Here is a 15,830-nt window from a genome sequence, read left to right as displayed (position 1 = left end):
CTTGCACTTACTTGGTTTATTTTATTGCTTACATGTGGATTGCACAGTATTCTCACAGTGTTCTTACATTTAGTCAAATGGCTCATTACAGAGAGTGCAGAATATATATCTAAGCATCAGTAAAATAGACAATTTGGTTGTTCTCTTGACCGTCCTCCTTTAGAACAGCTTTCATTTACGCCTTAAATCTAAAATGCTATGAAAAGCTAAACATTCTTTTTACACGTCGTCAGCTGAAACACCAAGGTGCAAGGTAGAATACGAACACATACCAGCAGTGGCAGACATCTGAACAGCGCCACTGTTCCCACAAGCACATCGTAGCCTTTGTGTCTTACACTCTCCAAAGTTTACTGATTTAAAGGAACCGTTACAAAATGAGCGATAGTTGTCTTAACCATCCGTCGTCCCGCCTCCGTGACCAAGGCACTGCAATGCGTAAGACAATGCTTTCCCAGGCCTGTACAATTCACAGTGGAATGAACATTTTGGACCCAGCATGGCAGCTGTTCTGCATCTGCAGCTAGCCCAGCCTCAGAAGATAAATGCTCTCGCTTGCTTCTCCCCCTCCCCTATTAAATGCTGAGCAAGAACAACATTGCTTTGCGGAATGCAGGTGCCCACTAGGCAACACACCAAAGGCAGGCAGGTGAAAACAACTCAGGTGAGGCTGCAAGGCAAATACGACATGAAGTGCAAGGCCTCTGTTGCATGCAGAGCTGATAGAAGAAGCGGCTGGGTGTGTTCAGCACCACGGTCCACTGACTGCATGAGTGCAAATCAAAACAGCATTCTTTTATTTTATATATATATATTTTATTTATATATATATATTGTACAAGGCAGTCACACAATAGAAAAAAAAGCAGCGGCGTGCATGATCTCAGTGTGCGCACCGACCTCAGATTAACTTTCGTCTTCAAACAAAACACCACTCTGGTGACGTCAGACGCCAAGACATCTTACCTTCCAAAACCAAAAAGTGGAAGCTAAGGGTGTCAAGAAAATGGCACCACGTCCTATGAGGTCTGAGCGGGCGCCTGTGGTCTGAGCAGGGTGGAGCAGCTGCAATCACAGGGGAATGCTGCACGAAAGAGGCTGTTTCGTCATCCGCTAAGAGCTGTGATTGCGCTGTCAAACTGAAAAGAAGGGCCTGGTTACCAGCCTGAGCCTGGCGAGTGCTTCCCAAGGTTGACAAAGTAAAAAGGTGGGAGGGAGACCCCGCCCCTCTCCTACTTCATTTTTTTAAAAAGGAAAACCAAAAACAGAAGGCTGAGCATTTGGTACACCGTCAAGCTAACCTCTCTCTCCACACCCTCCCAATTTTATGCTCAAATGCTGATCTGGCCAAGCCTCAAGCTGATGTTTTCATACTGAGCGGCGCTATCGGGCAGCGCAGATGTCTTTCAGTTTTTTTCAACAAAACTGAAATTGTGAGTTGGACGTAAGAAAAAACTGGCCTGTTTCTTTTGTGATGGGTATTAAGTGCTCTTCCCTGCATGCAGGGAAGCCAAATGTCTCACGCTTTTTATCCTTAGAGGAAAATGTAGCAATGAAGTTAAAGCAGATAGAAGTTGGTGCATTTTTAAAATGCAACTACTTCTCATGGAGGGGAGGGGAAGGGAAGCACACTGTAAAAATTCTAACCTCTCCAGGAAGCTCCATTCAGGGTTCCCTCCCCCCTTTCAGTTGACAAAATATCACTAAAATACCACTATACTACAGAGAGAAATATTTCAAGGAATAGCCAGCTTCTCTTTTACAATTTCAAACAGAATTAGTTAATAATAATAAAAAAAACTATTTACCATTTGAAAATGCCCTTAACCTCTTACGCTATATACCAAATATATATCTATGTATCTATTGTCTCATTTAGGTATTCTAAAAGCAACACAGAAAAATACATTTCTCCCAAAAAGCACAGGGCATGAACTGGACACATTAAGACATCAAAAATATATTTCAGATTTTGGTGCTTGTACAGAAAGAGGCCTTTCTTTGCCACAGCAAGGCTTGTGTGATGTGGGAAATCACATGTGTGAAGAACCACGAGGAAGCATGGCACATTCAGATTTGCTGCTGTGATTGGAGAAGGGGCAAGGGGTCTCCCCCCAGGCCTGTGGTTTAGTATCATGGGATTACGACTAGCAACGTGTCTACCCAGCATTGCTTCGGGTGCTGAGGTTTTTGTGCCGAAAGAAGCGGAAGAGTAAACAAACCAGCAAAAAGCTTGCCGGTTAATCCTACGACATTGAGACAGCGTGGAATGCCACGGAGCCTGTAGCATCTAGTCTAAAATTCCCCGAAACACAAAATGATTTGGCAAAAGAGACCGTGTTACACTTGTAAACTTTTTTTTTTTACGCCAAAGAGAGAGAAAAAGAGCATGAAATACTCTGACAGAGAGATAGATTTAACTTCAAGAGCAGAATGATCAGGGTAAGAAACCTCTGGTGTAGACACCAGCCAAACTGCCCCAAGTCCAGGGCTATGTCTGAAAGCTCTATGAAAATGTGACAGAGGAACTCTACACAACATGTTCTGAATGCTAAATGACGCCCAGCAGAGGCCAGAAGACTCTTTAATACACACAAAGATCTGGAAACTTCATCTCATAGACCGGGACAGATTGGTAGTGGGTGTGTCCAGCCGTGATGGTCAGCGTCCCAGAGGGGCTGGGAGGAGGGCTGCAAAGGAGACATTAAAAGAGGGTTAAGATCCCACGGCACGTTCTGTCTCGTCTCAGCTATCGGAAGCAGTTTAGTGACTGTCAGTCAGACCGTCTCTCCAAGATTTACCATTTGAACAGTTATCTGGGAAAAAATTGATTTACCAAGTACGTTCATCGATAGTGGGAAGTCAAGATATGAATTAAGGAGCCAAGCCGAAGCTGTTTAAAAAAGGCTTGAACTCCCTATGTAGAAGTTGAAATGAAAATATTTATATTTTTTTTCCTTTTTTCAAATTTGTTACTTACTTTTCTATCTTCTATTCTTTGTTCTGCTTCTTTTTTCTTTTTAAATTCTCTATTTCTCTTTTTAGTTTTATTTATGTATATTTGCTGTATTTATGTGTTTGCAACTAATAATAATAATAATAATAATAATAATAATAATAATAATAATAGAATCAATTTAGTGGAGAACACAGCCTTCTCAGGTCACCCCAGCCAACCTGGACCTCTATTAACAGAGCGAGATCAAGAATGGCTCTCTTGTGAGATATTCTCCTTGCCTTACTTATTTATTTTTGAATTGCCTATCCTGCCTTTCTGTCAAACTGATCCTCAAGGCAGCTAGCAATCCATAAAGCAATTCAACGAAGGAACACAACAGGACCGGAAAGGATCTGTGGCAAGAAACAGACCCAAAGAACCAGAGGCGTAGGAAGGTCAGGTGGTACCAGGTGCAGAAAATTTCTTGCCAACCCCCCCCCCCAAAAAAAAACTTGATTTTTTTTTTTGCCTGCAAAAATGGTTTTATGTTATTTCATATTTTCTTACAAAGGAATGTGGATTCTGAGCCTCTGTTAACAAGTAGGCAGAGTGGTTTACCAAAACAAAAAAACACCACAGCAGTAAAATCAAGAAAAATTAACAACCCTACTTTAAAACATGCAAAAGCTAAAATATTAAGATTAAAATTACTTCAACTTCCTAAGCATCTAGGTATGCCTAAAGAAGAATGCTTTTAGCAGGTGCCCGAAAAGAGGTGCTTTTAGCAGGTGCCCGAAAAGAGTCTAGCAAAGGCACGTGCTTTGTTGAAATTTCAGCCTTCACGACATAGGAAAACGGCCAAGTAAACAGCTATTTTCGTGGAGGAGGGTCAAGATATTAACTGATATGCATTAAATTTCATATGTAGCTATATAATCCCTAGTGTAGTAAGATAAGACCTTTGGAGCAGGCATATTTTTTTTAAAAATGGTTTTTATGCACCGCCCTAGTAGGGCAGTAATTGTTCCTTGATCATTTGTCACCCCCCCCCCATGATGGCACCTGGGGCGGCCCCCCGCCCCCCCTTTCCTACGCCCCTGCAAAGAACCGAACATGGACCCAATTGGCTCAAGACATTACACAAAAGCTGAGTGAACCAGATGTGTTTCAGGCCTGCTTCCTAAAGACCATAAAGAAAGAAAAAGGGATGGGGGCAAATCTCAATGGTCAGGGTTTTTGCTTTAGTAGAGTAAACGGTGACCGTGAATCTTCCATGTCAAGTCAGCTTGGCGCTGTAGGAGCCATTTTCTTTTCATATATCTTTTTATTGGGTTTTTGATCATTTTATACATATAAAACATAGCCACTTCAAACTTTAAAATACAAGGCTCTTTTGAAGCTTCGGACTTCCCTCCCTCCATGGGTTTCATGTTTAGGTTTAAATTTGCTGCATCTTTTACCCTTATCCATCTGTTAAAGGTAAAGGGACCCCTGACCATTAGGTCCAGTCGTGACCGACTCTGGGGTTGTGGCGCTCATCTCGCATTATTGGCCGAGGGAGCCGGCGTATAGCTTCCAGGTCATGTGGCCAGCATGACTGAGCCGCTTCTGGCAAACCAGAGCAGCACATGGAAACGCCGTTTACCTTCCCGCCGGAGCGGTTCCTATTTATCTCCTTGCATTTTTGACGTGCTTTCGAACTGCTAGGTTGGCAGGAGCTGGGACCAAGCAACGGGAGCTCACCCAGTCACAGGGATTCGAACCGCTGACCTTCTGATCAGCAAGCCCTAGGCTCAGTGGTTTAACCACAGTGCCACCTGGGTCCATCTGTTATATCACCATAAATAATTCCACATTGCAAGTGCCATTACAAAAAGTGGATAGCAGTCTCCCTTCTTTTGAATCTGTCCTCCTTATGGCAGTATCCATATCCAGGGAGACTACCCCATTCATAGCACCCATTAGAATTATTTTCTGGTCCATAATGGCAGGAGCCATTTTCAACTGCAAGGAGCCCCAAGGCACGCTGGGGCAGCTACTCCTCTGCTAACCCAGTTCTCCGGGATGGGAGGAGATGCCGATCATGAGGTTCTGGGCTTCCCACATTTCTCTGGCAGCGCAGTGCTCCTGCAGCAAGCCTGGCACCAGAGTAACATGAGGCGCTGCCTAGGAGAACAGCACTGGCGTGTGCCAGCTTTTAACAAATCAGGGGTCCCAAACATAGAGGCCCTCCCTTGCAGGAGCTGATTACCCGAGGAAGTGTAACGCTTATGGTAAGCTGCTGTGTGCCTGTGGCGTTGTTTTCTTGCCACTCAAGAGACAGGTCAGCACCTCTGGCCACAGAAACACTATGCCCAACGCTACAGAGTGGTCACGACCACTACCACCCCCCCAGTGTCTCCAGGGAAGGACCCCCTCCCCACCTCCAGCCCCTGGCCATTTCCCTTACCGAATGGTGAGCTCCAAGATCTGAGCAAGCCGGTCGTGGAGGAGGTTTGCCTGTAGGGAGAAAACATAATACATTTCTTGGAAAGCCTGAAAGTATTTCAAGGTGTAGTTCTATGCAGGAGGGTAGCACCACCTGCTTCCCTTTCCGGAGTCTGGGATTTTCCAGGGGAGAAAAATGGGGTTTTGTGTCATTGCAGGCCTCGGAGCCCAGGAAGGAGCTCAGGCAGACACGCAAGCACTTGGCCAAGTAGGGGCCAAACTGTCTCGCAATCCAGTGTGGTTTTTTGTGGGTTTTCTTTTGCTAATCTACTTTTATTGACATAAAATACACTCGGAGCACTGGAACATGGCTCCCTCCCTCTCTCTAGCATCAGACAGCAAAGAGAATGAACAAAGGACAATAGTCCCACTTCAGGGAACACAGTAACACATCCTGTCTCTGTCATGTCCCACTCTGTGGAATGAAAAACATACACCGTCATGTGATAAGACAACAATCCCATGACTGCAGACACGGAGAATGAATCTCCAACACCTTGGGGTCCCTTCCAACTATACAATTCTATAGTTCTATGATCCAGTTCAATGCAACCTATCAACTACTACAGGGGTGAGGAACCTCAGGCCGGAGAGCCCTCCATCCTCAGAACTCTCCCCAGGCCACAGAAGTTCCCCAGCCACCCACACTAGTGACCCTGCTTCATACCCCCACCTTGAGTGTTTTTTCGTCTGGCTAGACTACACCCTTGAATTCTGATGGTGAACTTTTAATGGGGAGTTTGTGTTCTGCCCTTTGGATGCTTCCAGTTTACCCAGCCAGAAAGGAAACCAGCGTAGAGCCCCACCCTGCCCTCATGTACTGTAGGCCACAAATTCCCTTGCAGGGACCAGACACCCTGTTACAATGACAGGTAAGATGATGCAGAGTGGATTTAGGTCCAGGCCACCTCTCAAATCCCTCCTCCCCCAGATATTACAGCATCACAGAAAAGTCTAGTGTTAGGGACTGGACTGAGGAGGAATGGTGGGGGCTTCCCCCCTCTCTTCCTGAACCTTCCTGAGAAGAGGAGGACAATATAGATTTAGGGCAGTGGTTTGCAGAAGGTCATAGAGCGGAGAAGCTGGGAAATATTGGGAGAGCAGCAGGAAGAAGCAGCATCAAGGGAGAGACAGTTGACAGACTCAGTGTCTTTAGAAAGCATTCCTGGCCCCCACCTTCCCAGGACCAGGGTGCATTGAGAGTAGCAGAACAGAAATCTCAGAGGTAGAAAGCACTGATCAGCCGGCACAGGGATGGCGTAGAATAGGAGGGACAGAGGGGGTGGGAATTTACTCAGAGCAATGCCGTTATCTAAGAGAGGTGGCATTCCTTCGTCTCTGTGAATATTGAATAAACCACTTGGTAAGAACTCTTCTTGTTTATCTGCTTCTTGGCTGACACTGTGGGAGGGATGAGATTCCCTGAAGCCTGACACCTGGTGTAACAGCCAAGGTCATCTAGCAGATTTTAGGTAGGAAGTCTGTTCCAAGCCCTTTACTCCTAAAAGATTATCTCCAAGATAATCCTCTTGCTCCTCTTCTGCAGATTTCCTTACGGCTCACACAGCGAGATCCAGATCCCTGGGCTCACCTTGCTTTCACACTGGGCTGCAATCTCTTCAAAGGGAGCTTTCTGGAACTTTTCAATTACCAGGCGCCTCTTCTCCTTCTCTTGCTCTTCAAGACCAGTGTTATCTTTGGCAAGGAAAAGAGAGAGAGAGAGAGAGAGAGAGAGAGAGAGAGAGAGAGAGAGAGAGAGAGGGAAATTAAGTAACTGCCAGAAACTCTTTAGGGAAGAATAGCACAACACATAAGCAATTATTATTGTTTATTAAATTTGTATACTGCCCTTCATCCAAAGATCTCAAGATGGTTCACAACAGAAAAATATGTACAAAATACATAGCAATCCAGCTGAGCACAGCCCGTCAGGGATTCCTGAAACTCCTCCTAGTTCTCCTGCTTGGCTAGGACTGCAAAACCAGGGATTCTGTCAAGCACTTGCTGGGCCACAGTGTGCGGCGAGTCATGGGCTGCATTTGACAGGGTGGGCAACAAACAGTGCAGGCTTCCTTTAGGGGTGAGCTTATCAGCACCTGCCAAAAGGCTTTTGTCACCCAAGTTCAGTTCTGCGAGAGATTCTTCTCTTAAGCTCAGGGGACACCTAGAATTCCATCCTACGTGCTCCATGCTCTTTGAATAAATTTTGTGGTTTCGAGGCACTTGCATACATGTCTTTACAGTGGACCCTCTGGAAAGGAATTACTGGTAAATTCGTTTCGGGGGGTGGGTCTGTCCGCAACCCGAAAAGTCTGTAGAGGTGCCGCTTCTGCACACGTCGCGATTGAGTGCTGTGTTCGTAACCCGAAAGTTACGTTTGCAGAGCGGTACGTAACTAGAGGATCCACTGTACTAGGAAAGTTTTAAGAGGTTTATTACAAGAGATGAAAGTGGTCCGAGTCAGAATCTAAGATACAGTATTGGTCTTTCCAAAGTGATTCCATACTGTCTTATTTCGCAAAACATTAGAACCCAGCAGGGTTGCCTAATGAAGCTGAAGGTTCAGGACAGGCAGGACCGCCTCGGTAGCTCAGTCGGGTAGAGCAAGAGACACTTCAGCTTAGGGTTGTGAGTTCGAGTCCCATGTTGGGGCAAAGAGATTCCTGCATTGCAGAGGTTTTGACTAGATGTCCCTGGTGATCCCTTACAATTATATGATTCTAAAAGGAAGTACTTCTTCACCCAGCACTAGTTAAGCGATGGAATGTGATAACTGCCAACTCGGGACAGTTTTAAACAGGAATCAGGAAATTCATGGAGGTTAAAGCCAAGAGTCTTAGAGGCACTATGTCTCTGAATGCCGGTTCTGGGTGAGCTGAGTGGGGAGAGCTCTGCGGGACACGATATGCAACACTTGAGAGATATTTGGTCTCATCTAACAGGACTCTTCTTATGGTATCAAATGTGAAATGATATTTTCACACCTTCACATTGCCTGACATGATTCAACAGGAATCTCCGATAACATTCAAAGTGTTGGTGCTGACCTTTAAAGCCCTAAATGGCCTCGGTCCAGTATACCTGAAGGAGCGTCTCCACCTCCATCGTTCTGCCCGGACACTGAGGTCCAGCACCGAGGGCCTTCTGGCGGTTCCCTCGTTGCGAGAAGCCAAGTTGCAGGGAACCAGGCAGAGGGCCTTCTCGGTGGTGGCGCCTACCCTGTGAAACGCCCTCCCAACAGATGTCAAAGAGAAAAACAACTACCAGACTTTTAGAAGACATCTGAAGGCAGCCCTGTTCAGGGAGGCTTTTAATGTTTAATAGATTGTGTTTTATTCTTTTGTTGGAAGCCGCCCAGAGTGGCTGGGGAGACCCGGCCAGATGGGCGGGGTATAAATAATAATAATAATAATAATATATTATTATTATTATTATTATCATCATTATCATTATCATTATCATTACACCAAAAGCACTCAAGTAATTGCAGCAGGCGGCTATTGCAATCAGAGAATCTTCCTTACAAAATGCTGGATGAAGATCTTTTCTTAAATTCTTAATTTCAAATCATAGGAATGTCTGGTAAGGGTGAATGCAGGGAACTGAGGGAAATCTCACCTATCGCTTTCTTCAGTGCTTCAAAGGTAATTTCCTCCGTGTTGTTAACCTGGAGAAAAGATCAGATGTTTGTTTAAACCACATAAGCAACTGAACCATTTGGGGGTGGGAGGGGTGCAATTCTTTGTTCTTATTTATTCGTGACTGTCTGCAAAATTTGGAACAGATCAGCTTGTTTATAGGTAGTCATTACTTGGTGACAAGTCTGGGTGTTAAGGGGGTGGGGATGACAGAAAATAGGAAGTTGAGCAGCTGAGATTAGAAATTAAAAACTGGACATCACCAGAACAAGAATTTTACTTGTCAGGGGTCTAAAATTCTGAAATGCAGGGTTGTTCAAACAGTTGTGAGGTCGAAGAAATTAAATGTAAGAATGATACCGAACACGGAACATTTGCATTGTCAACATAGCCTCAGGAGCAAGATTCTAAATCATGGACAGCACAAAATTATTCTTGCCCTCTCTCTACAATGAAAGGGGCAAATGAGAAGTTCCTTTAAGATTCATCGCACGACCTGGCAGAGAATAAACTCACCTTGTCCTCTGTGCCATTGCCAGGGAGCATGTCCACCTGAATAGATACAGTATCCACAATACTCTTCCTTCGGGACAGCCGGTCTTCATCTGCAGACACAGACAACCCAAAATAAAATGTAAAAAGAGCCTTTATTTCATTGTGGAGGAGGAGGAGGAAGGGCCCCTTCTGAGACAATGGGCAGGAGCCAACTAAGTTCTACTCAGAGTACTCATTAAAATGAATGGACCTGCTTTAGCTAAATCCATTAATTTCAATGGGTCAGCTCTGGGCAGGACTAACATTGAAGACAAAACCCATTGAGCTTACTGACTTCTTCACCATTTTCTGCATTCTGACAAAGCTAACGTAGTTTTATTTAGTGACCATTTAGTGGCGGTTACAGTGCAAGTTTACAAATAATTTGAGTGGCAGCCACGGATGTGACAGATGGCAGGGACAGGAGGCCAAAGAGTTACTGCTCCGGCCTGCATGGCATCCTACAGAAGAGAACCCCATCCCCCGTGCCCAGCAGTCCCAGGGGAACCCTTGGAAAGCTCATGGCAATGACCTACATGGGAGGCAGACCCCCTCGTCCATCGTCAAGCAGCCCATATGAATCACAATCTGGGCACCTGCAATTACTAATCCAAGGAGATAGGTTGTGCAGGACAGAGGAAAGGAGAGGCCCCTGGACCAAGGAAGGATGAGGGGGAGAGGATTCTGACAGCATGGCTCCCAGTACGTTTCTGAGCCCAATTCAAAGTGTTGGTGCTGGCCTTTAAAGCCCTAAACGGCCTTAGTCCTGTATACCTGAAGGAGCGTCTCCACCCCCATCGCTCAGCCCGGACACTGAGGTCCAGCTCTGAGGGCCTTCTGGCAGTTCCCTCACTGGGAGAAGCCAAGTTACAGGGAACCAGGCAGAGGGCCTTCTTGGTAGTGGCGCCCGCCCTGTGGAACGCCCTCCCATCAGATGTCAAGGAAATAAACAACTATCTGACTTTTAGAAGACAACTGAAGCAGCCCTGTTTAGGGAAATTTTTAATGTTTGATCTTTTATCGTGTTTTTAATGTTCTGTTGGGAGCCACCCAGAGTGGCTGGGGGAAACCCAGCCAGATGGGCGGGGTATAAATATTACATTTATTATTATTATTATTATTATTATTATTATTATTATTATATTGCATTTTTATTCCACCTTTTCCTCCAAAGAGCTCCAGGTGGCATGTAGATGGTTCTCCCCCTCCTCATTTAATCCTCACAGTAACCTTATGAGGTAGGTTAGGCTAAGAGTAGGGGTCCCCAAACCACGGCCCGTGGGCCAGATGCGGCCCAATTGGCCTCCCAATCCAGCTCGCGACGACCCCGCCGCCCGCTCTTACGGCGTGCAGCACGGCGGCGCACTTCCAGATCGGAAAAAAGCGCCAAAAATCGTTTGTGCGCATGCGTATGGGCCTCTCCCGACCCAGAAGAGGTCATTTCCGGTGCACTTCCGGGTCGGGGGGAGGCCCATACGCATGCGCACAAATGATTTTCGGCGATTTTTCATACCTGGAAGCGCGCCGCCGCGCCAGTAAGTGTGTGTGCGCATGCGCACGGGCGCGCACTCCCCCACCCTCCGGCCCGCTGCGCACGCACTCCCCTGCCCTCCGGCCCAAAGCCAGGTAAGTCTGGGGACCCCTGGCTAAGAGGCAGTGATTGACCCCAAAGGCCTCCCAGGTCCTACTCTGACACTTATGCACCACACTGGCTCTTCATGGCATTATCCCCCAAGTGGAGAATGTCCATGGCAGCCTTGCAGTAGGTGTAACTTCACATTTATTAACTATCACTTTGAAAAGAAGAAGGCAGGTCCACCAGGTTTCAAGGAAGGACTGGAAGCAGAAGGTCCCAGGCTCAATCCTGAGCATCTCTGGGTAAAGTTAGGGGGGGGGAACCTGCCTGAAACCCTGGAGAGCTGCTGCCAGTCAGTGTAGGGACACTGAGTCTTATGGAGCACAGATCTGACTCTGTACGACACTCTGTGATCCTTGGAGTGTGAAAGCTTCCAGAAGCTAAAAAAACAAACGACATTTACTCCTCCAGAAATTGGAGCACTGCCTCCCACCCTATTTGATGCTCTTGGCAAGAGGCAGGTGACCAGCCGGACGTGAGACACAAGCATGGTGAATGAGCAGGCGCCACGATCAGAACCGCCCAACTGCTTACCTGTCACTTGGGGCACGTAAGGCACAGACAGCCTCTCCGCGCTGTATCCGCTGCCGCCCAAGGATTCCGCAATCTTGTGAGTCAGGAAAAACAAGTTCTTGTCGTCCTTGTCTAAGGCTTTGGGGAGACTGTCGAGAGCAAAAGTGCAGGAGGAGTTCAGGCAAGAAATTAAGAATGCGCAAGTGGGATGTGCAGCACCCAGGGGGTTGGAAGGAGGGGAACGCTCCGTGCCAGCCAGCCAGCCAGGCCCCCCTCCAAACGCTCCATTTCCCCTCTCTGCAATATTCCGTCCCTTCCCCCTCCAATCAATCAGGATTGTCATAAACTCATTTAACAAATATGTCGTCAACAAAATTTAAACCATTTCACACTGTCAAAGTATGCTTTTCAAGCTATCACTTCATTTGAATATAGCAAGAGAGAATAAATACCTTAGGAAACCACTCAGGCACTGGAAAAAGCGAAATAACACGGAGACTCAATGTTTGCTTTAGGTATTAAATTTGCAAGAGTCAACCAACTGGCCACAATGCTAAGAAAACATGCAACATTTACCTGCACTTGTCTCTGAATATGGTTTCTGGCAAAAAGTACGATGCTTCCACAGTTCTGGTTTCAATGACCTAAAAAGCACCCAAAAATAAAAATAAACCATCCGCAGAAAAGAACAAAATCACAATTGCAGAGATAGATTTGTTTCTCTTTTCAGGGAGATCATTAACAGTTCGCAAAAAGCTGGCTTTGCTGGATGCATTGGAAGACTCAAGGGTTACAGGACTGTCAACAAGCAGGATCATGATCCTTCAGGGGGAAGAAAAATCATCAAACATGCCAATGTGTCAAGGGTCAATTTGCACATTTAACAGCTTAATGGCCTTTCATCCCTGTGAAGGATTTAAAAGAAGGTTTGATCAGGTGGGAACCTAGAGAGAAAGACAGAAAGGTCCTGAGGTGTCTGCTGACAAAATATCTATATACAGGGAAGTACTGTTCAAAAACAGAAGGATAGATGAAATCCTAAAGATACTTAGAATCATAGAATCGTAGAGTTGGAAGAGACCACAAGGGCCATCCAGTCCAACCCCCTGCCAAGCAGGAAACACCATCAAAGCATTCTTGACATATGGCTGTCAAGCCTCTGCTTAAAGACCTCCAAAGAAGGAGACTCCGCCACACTCCTTGGCAGCAAATTCCACTGCCGAACAGCTCTTACTGTCAAGAAGTTCTTCCTAATGTTTAGGTGGAAGCTTCTTTCTTGTAGTTTGAATCCATTGCCCCGTGTCCGCTTCTCTGGAGCAGCAGAAAACAACCTTTCTCCCTCCTCTATATGACATCCTTTTATATATTTGAACATGGCTATCATATCGCCCCTTAACCTTCTCTTCTCCAGGCTAAACATACCCAGCTCCCTAAGCCGTTCCTCATAAGGCATCGTTTCCAGGCCTTTGACCATTTTGGTTGCCCTCCTCTGGACACGTTCCAGCTTGTCATTATCCTTCTTAAACTGTGGTGCCCAGAACTGGACACAGTACTCCAGGTGACGTCTGACCAGAGCAGAATACAGTGGTACTATTACTTCCCTTGATCTAGATGCTATACTCCTATTGATGCAGCCCAGAATTGCATTGGCTTTTTTAACTGCTGCATCACACTGTTGACTCATGTCAAGTTTGTGGTCTAGCAAAACTCCTAGATCCTTTTCACATGTAATGCTCTCAAGCCAGGTGTCTCCCACCCTGTATTTGTGCCTTTCTTTTTTTTTTTTTTGCCCAAGTGTAGTACTTTACATTTCTCCTTGTTAAAATTCATCTTGTTTGCTTTGGCCCAGTTGTCTAATCTGTTAAGGCAGGCATGTCAAACCTGCGGCCCTCCAGATGTTTTGGACTACAATTCCCATCTTCCCCAACCACTGGTCCTGCTAGCTAGGGATCATGGGAGTTTTAAGCCAAAACATCTGGAGGGCCGCAGGTTTGACATGCCTGTGTTAAGGTCATTTTGAAGTGTGATCCTGTCCTCTGGGGTATTAGCCACCCCTCCCAATTTGGTGCCGTCCTGTCCCTCATCAGATTAATTCCAGGGAAGTTTACACAATTAAAACTCCACAGAACAAGAAAGCCACATATACTGCTTGCCCCTTCCTCCCAGAAACAAGACGGCCCCCAAGAATGCGGAAATGGGTCATCCCAGGGTAGGAAGATGGAAGGAAGGCGCAACTGCGCACCTTACTGATGTGCTGGCAGAAGGCAGGCACTGCAATCATCTGACTCAGGAAGTTGAGGTAGGCGGCGACCAGCGCCATGATGCTGCAGCGGTGAGACATTGGCAGGTTGTCCTCGTTCAGGATGGCAGTATCCTTTAAGGTGGGGGGGGGGAAGGAGAGGGAGAACACTGAAAGGCACCGACACACCTTCTGGAAGACATTTCAGGCTAACTTCTGGATTGGGTTTGGGTGTAACCTTTGACGCCTCCCTTTCCATGGAGGCGCAGGTTGCATCCACAGCAAAGGTGGCATTTTTCCATCTCCGCCGCATCAAGCAGTTGGTCCCTTACCTCTCTCACCCTGATCTGGCCACAGTGATCCATGCGACGGTCACCTCCAGGCTTGATTATTGTAACTCGCTCTACGCGGGGCTGCCCTTAAAACTGACCCAGAAACTCCAGCGGGTGCAGAATGCCGCGGCGAGGCTCCTTACAGGGTCCCGGCCGCGGGATCACATTCATCCAGTGCTTTACCAGCTGCACTGGCTCCCAGTGGAGTACAGGATCAGGTTTAAGGTGCTGGTTTTGACCTTTAAAGCCCTATGCGGCTCGGGACCCTCATACCTACGGGACCGCCTCTCCTGGTATGCCCCGCGGAGGATCTTAAGGTCCACAAACAACAATACTCTGGAGATCCCGAGCCATAAGGTGGCTAGATTGGCCTCTACTAGAGCCAGGGTCTTTTCAGTATTGGCCCCAACTTGGTGGAACGCTCTTTCACAGGAGACCAGGGCCCTGCGGGATTTGTCATCTTTCCACAGGGCCTGCAAGACAGAGCTGTTCTGCCTGGCCTTTGGGTTGGACTTAGTCTGACCCCTGTGTTTTCCTCCCTCATGGCTTGGATTTATGGACTACTTAAAATGAGGCTGCATTTTAAATTTTAATATTGTATTTTAATTAATTGCTTTTTATGTTTTATTGTCATTTTATTGGTGTGAGCCGCCTGAGCCCGGTTTTTGACTGGGGAGGGCGGGGTATAAATAAAAATTTATTTATTATTATTATTATTATTATTATTATTATTATGCACAACTCGTGTTTCCAGCCAAAGGACACCCCCCTGAGACCTTTCACTCTTCCTGCCGCACGTACCTGCAAGGCAATGGCCAGGCGGATGAGGTCAGTCACCACCTCTTCGTTGGCGAGTTCAATCGTTATCAGAGCAAGAGACGTGTAGAGCAGCTCAAAGTTCTTATGCACGTTGTCGACTTCTTTGCAGCCCATGTAAACGTGCCTGTACAGCTGCTGGCCGTGCTGCAAAGGAGAAGGAAATCTCAGGAAACGCAGCAGGTAGAGAGGATTTTGTAAAGGTAAGAGCAAATCATTGGAGAGTGACAACGTGCTTTAAGGGATGCAGAAGGAACCCAGCAAAGGAAAAGCTTCCCACTTCTTGCAATTACCTTCTTCATGAAGCTCACATCTTGCCGCGAAATTTTGTCTCGCTTTATCTTCAGATCAGACACATCAGGTATTATTCTAGATATGGAACAAATGCACAATTCTTAATTAAAAAAACCTAAACATATTATAATCATTGTGTGCTGAGAGGAAGATGCAAGTTATAATCCCCCCATCTTTTCCAAGTTAGTGTTCAATTCCAGAGAATTCACAATTTATCACCATCAACTTATTACAGGTATTTCCATTTCTTACCCGCCCTTAACCATAAGGACCTGTTAGAGCAATTTAAATTTTAATATTAAAAACAGTTTAAAACAAATTATAGTCACAGGAATAGGGTGGGTCATGAACAACTCTGGTCATCTCTCTTTTGTTCACATACTCAAGTGTTCATTTTTAAAAA

General features: G+C 46.1%; 1 protein-coding gene across 1 annotated transcript in view; it reads right to left on the bottom strand.

The window, feature by feature from the left end:
• Position 1: 1 nt before the first annotated feature.
• Positions 2-15,830, bottom strand: part of LOC118089962 (protein EFR3 homolog A) — a 53,306-nt gene continuing 37,477 nt past the window's right edge. Inside the window, exons 15-24 of the mRNA XM_060277540.2 lie at positions 15,427-15,502; positions 15,119-15,280; positions 13,989-14,120; positions 12,323-12,390; positions 11,768-11,895; positions 9,580-9,668; positions 9,044-9,092; positions 7,017-7,120; positions 5,388-5,437; positions 2-2,690 (exon numbers count right to left, since the gene is read on the bottom strand). Of these exons, the coding sequence (XP_060133523.2) occupies positions 2,585-2,690; positions 5,388-5,437; positions 7,017-7,120; positions 9,044-9,092; positions 9,580-9,668; positions 11,768-11,895; positions 12,323-12,390; positions 13,989-14,120; positions 15,119-15,280; positions 15,427-15,502 (964 nt within the window). The 3' untranslated portion in view covers positions 2-2,584. The remainder of the gene's footprint in view (positions 2,691-5,387; positions 5,438-7,016; positions 7,121-9,043; positions 9,093-9,579; positions 9,669-11,767; positions 11,896-12,322; positions 12,391-13,988; positions 14,121-15,118; positions 15,281-15,426; positions 15,503-15,830) is intronic.

Source organism: Zootoca vivipara, chromosome 8 (assembly GCF_965207765.1).
Source record: "Zootoca vivipara chromosome 8, rZooViv2.hap1.1, whole genome shotgun sequence".
NCBI classification, from domain to species: Eukaryota; Metazoa; Chordata; class Lepidosauria; order Squamata; family Lacertidae; genus Zootoca; species Zootoca vivipara.
This window is presented reverse-complemented; position numbering and strand designations above follow the sequence as displayed.